The sequence below is a fragment of the Priapulus caudatus genome, unplaced genomic scaffold (genome assembly GCF_000485595.1).
Source record: "Priapulus caudatus unplaced genomic scaffold, Priapulus_caudatus-5.0.1 Scaffold122, whole genome shotgun sequence".
Taxonomy (NCBI): Eukaryota; Metazoa; Priapulida; class Priapulimorpha; order Priapulimorphida; family Priapulidae; genus Priapulus; species Priapulus caudatus.
In genome coordinates, this window is record NW_014577183.1 from 260122 (window position 1) to 264743 (window position 4622).

At 47.7% G+C, this 4622-nt stretch overlaps 1 protein-coding gene across 1 annotated transcript in view; it reads left to right on the plus strand.

The window, feature by feature from the left end:
* LOC106805647 (semaphorin-2A-like) overlaps positions 1–4622 on the plus strand; it is a 13375-nt gene that overhangs the window by 1274 nt on the left and 7479 nt on the right. Inside the window, exon 2 of the mRNA XM_014807335.1 lies at positions 2997–3101. Coding sequence (XP_014662821.1) covers positions 3009–3101 — 93 coding nt within the window. The 5' untranslated portion in view covers positions 2997–3008. The remainder of the gene's footprint in view (positions 1–2996; positions 3102–4622) is intronic.

Sequence of the window (4622 nt, forward strand, 5' to 3'; positions counted from 1 at the left end):
GGGAACCTATCATCTGCTGTTACCAATCACCCAAGCACTGTCACATCACAGTGGGCGCGGAGCTATCTCAACATCTGCTGTTACCATCACCGCCATCACCATCAGCATCACCAGTGGGCGGAAGCTATCGGCAACATCTGCTGTTACCATCACCCCATCACTGTCACCCATCACCAGTGGCGCGGGGAAGCTATCGCCAACATCTGCTTGTTACAATCACCCCATCACCGTCAACATCACCACGTGGGCGGAAGCTATCGTCAACATCTGCTTGTTACCATCACCATCACCGTCACCATCACCTGTGGGCGGAAGCTATCGCCAAACATACTGCTGTCATCATCACCCCATCACCGTCACCAGCACCAGTGGACGGCGAACCTATCCATCTGCTGTTACCATCACCCCATCACCGTCACCATCACCACGTGGGCGCGGAACCTATCACCTACATCTGCTGTCATCATCACCCATCACCGTCACCATCACCAGTGAGCGGGGACCTATCCATCTGCTGTTACATCACCCGCATCACTGTCACATCACCAGTGGGCGCGGAACCTATCCATCGCTGTTACCTCACCCATCACTGTCACCATCACCAGTGAGCGGGAACCTATCCATCTGCTGTTACCATCACCCATCACTGTCACCATCACCAGTGGGCGGGAAGCTACTCGCCAACAACTGCTGTACCACACCCTGTCACGCTCAACATCACCAGTGCGCGCGAAGCTATCATCAACATCTGCTGTTACCATCACCCATCACCGTCACCATCACCAGTGAGCGGGAACCTATCCATCTGCTGTTACCATCACCCCATCACTGTCACCATCACCAGTGGGCGGGAACCTATCACCAACATCTGCTGTTACCCATCACCCATCACGTGTCACCATCACAGTGGGCGGGAAGCTATCTATCAACATCTGCTGTTACCATCACCCTGTCACCATCACCATCACAGTGGGCAGGAAGCTATCGCCAACAACTGCTGTTACCATCACCCATCACTGTCACCATCACCAGTGGGCGGGAAGCTATCGCAACAACTGCATGCTGACCAATCACCCATGCACTGTCACCATCACCAGTGGGCGCGAAGCTATTCAACATCTGCTGTTACCTCACCCTGTCACCATCACCATCACCAGTGGCAGAAGCTATCGTCTAGCATCACTGCCTGCTGCCTGCCTGCTGCCTGCTGTTAACGTAGCGCCGGCCCCCACTCAGTGTTATTTAGGGTACGCATATGCTCCGTTCCCTCCCTTTGAACAGCAGCCCCCCTATCTCAGGTACTGCCAAATTTTCTGAACCCCCCTTTCGCGGGCTTTTTGCGGTTTTTCTTGCCTTGGAGAACCCCCTAAATTCCGCGAACACTACGTATAGACTGGTCCCGTTCGCCATTTTCCACTCCGGTACGTATCCTTCGCTACACTGACGTAGTTGACGTTAGTGTAGCGTGTGGAACTGTCGACCGGGTACCAGTCTACACACGTAGTGTAGGTTCAGTGAGCGAGGGAACTAGGAGCAATATTTTTATTTTTCAAATGAAACAATCCTGAATGAGCTTTCAAAACTAGCAGGATTTCAGGAATTTGATCCCGGGATTTGATAAAGTTTTTCTATGATATTCAAGATGCAAAGAGAGAGAGAGGAAAAACACCTTTTTTAAAGAAATCTCCGGGTGAAAAGTCAAATACACCCCTTTTTTTTACAATTCTTGGCGGGATTTTGTCGCGCAAAAAATACTCCTTCGAACTCGGATGGGGCCGCGGTACGTAGTCAGGCAAAAAGCACTGTTCGTTTACGTAGTCTGTCGTCGCCGCTCGCCAGGTGTGCTGCTGCGGAGACAGGTGGCCGCTCCTGAAGGCGTCGTGGGTGAAAGAAGGGGGAGATCCTGCAGAGTAGTGAGTGATGCGATGTGTATGACATGTGTACTGCTTTTCTTCGCGCCCCACCGGCACCACCGTCACCACACAGCTAAACTTGTGTGCGCAGCGCGCGTGAGAGGCTAGCAGCATTGCTGTTCTCCGTGCACGTACACGCACGCACGCGCACATGTCCACACACACACACACACGCACGCACGCACGCACGCACGCACGCACGCACGCACGCACGCACACACACACACACACGCGCGCCGCACACACACACTCGCGCACACACACGCGCGCGCACACGCACACACACACACACACTCGCACACACACGCGCACGCACATTAGACTCATAGTTCCGTGCCAGGGGATGTTAGTAACGCGGTGGTTCACTCATACATATCATTCATTCATTCATTAATTTATTCATTCATTCACTCATTCACTTACTCATTCACTTACTCATTCATTCATTCATTCATGCATTCATTCATTCCTTTATTCACTTGTCCTCTCATTCATCGTCATGCACGGACATGTGTCGGTGGTGATCTAATACAATCAGAGGCAGACAGTAAATGAGATTACGTCGATGGTCGGCCATGATAATGCATCATGATGGTGATCAATACCCCGATAGCAGCTAGTTGTCTCATCACTATTCATCACCACACGTACGTGAGTGCTGCTATACGACTCATCTCACTCTACCCCCTCCTCTGCCTCTGCTGCCCATACCCCACCCTCTCACCCCCTTCCCCTTCACTCCTTCCATGTCCCCAGATGACTCCGCTATGTGTATGTTGTCGCTACGTAATATGTATTTAAAAAAATATTAAGAGCTAATAATACCTAATAAAAGTATTATTAGTTCTTGAAAATATGTACATACATGTGTGTGTTCTGTTTTGCATCAATATGAGTGCATGCACCTCATTTCTGACATACAGAACCCCACGCTTCACATCCTTCTCTCCCCACCCCCTTCCCTCCCCCTACCTCCTCCTTCCATCTTCCCTCCTCCCGTCCCCATAACGCTGTATATGTTGGTGCAACATTATATGCATGTGCATCATATATAAACATGTGTTTGTGTGTTATACTCTGCAGCAATATGAGTGCATGAACCACATCGCTGTCATACAGAAGACGGGACAGGGCAAGCTGTACGTGTGTGGCACCAACTCATTTAAACCCAAGGACTGGCTGTTCGAGGTAAGCTTCATACACATCGCCAGATTTCCCACCTCAAACATAACAGTGCGGTACGTCCAATGCCACTGTGCTAATATATGATATTATATATCATGTTTTATTATATATGATATTAATCCTTATCGAAAATTACGTATTTAGGTAGTAAGTGTAGATTTGAAAATATCCATGTATCTCGTACTGTTATATGCACGTGTAGGCAGGCAGTGAAGAGGCAGAATGAGGCTGAATTATTGATGCATTGTGATTAGTGAATTGTGAATTTCAAGTTAACAGATGGGAATCTGTTAGAAAACAATTTAAATTTTACATCTCATTGCACTGCTGTAACAATTTCATTACTGTGTTATGTATAAAGCCTGTGAGGGCATGACGTGCAAGCGTCAACCGATCCGTCAGCTTTCCAATTTCCTTTAGCAGATGCCAGCTGTAATCAAGCAGTTCAGACATGAAAGGTGTAGACTAAATTACCACATATGAATATAAAATAATACACTAACTTAAACTACCTGCAAATTTCTTTCACACACCACCCTTTCTGTGACGTCGATCAATCACGGGTGCATTAAGAGACGACGTCATGCGACGGGCAGACGAACTATGATTATTCAGCATGAATTCATCGTCGACATTCTCTGAGGGGTTGATCTGTGTAAGCTACGGCTACAGACATCCCGATCATTAAATCTGTCTGCCCGCGCAGCTAACGTGCGTAATTTGTAACAAATCACGATGGAACTCACATGAATAATAAATTGAACTGCTGAACTGTGACTGCTATAACCCTGGATAAGTGACTGTGAATACGAATAGCATTCCCACGTTACCTAGAAGAAAATCTTAATAGAAAATTGCCTTTTGCCGCATTTTGTAAGATAGGGGCGGTAAGCTTCCTACACACATCTATTGCTGACGTCACGTCCTTGCCAACAAACAACAAATGCGGTGGTATTAAGACTTCGTATGCAAATTTGTTAGAATAAACCTAGTTTCGAGTAATTTTTAACACTGGTACGTGCCATATACATCCACGCGCAAACGCACAACTATAAAAAAATTATTCAACTATAAAACTTCTACTAGATTCTGCGTTTGACTGCGGCTCCTTTCAATAGGGAAAGCGTCATTGATGAGGCGTTTTTTTCCTCGGTCTTCAACAATGCTGCCCGTTAGAAATGCGGAGTAAGACAGCGGTGTATAGGTTACGCTCGGTGTTACGGCTTATGCTAATCCAGGAGCATTATTCATGTATGCGTTTTGTATCAATCTGCGAGTACGGGTTTTCTCTCGGTCCGTTCGTATTCTTTGCAGCCGCGTCTTTACATATATTCATGTCCGTGAGTCAATCTTTCTCTCTCTCTCTCTGTCTCGCTCTCTCTCTCACTGCCTCTTCATTCCCTCCCACATCCATCGCTATTGTTCGTTTTCCATCTCGCTCCTTCTTTCTGTCTCCCTCCTCTCTCCCTCTCTCTCTCTCTCTCTCTCTCTCTCTCTCTCTCTCTCTCTCTCTCTCTCTCTCTC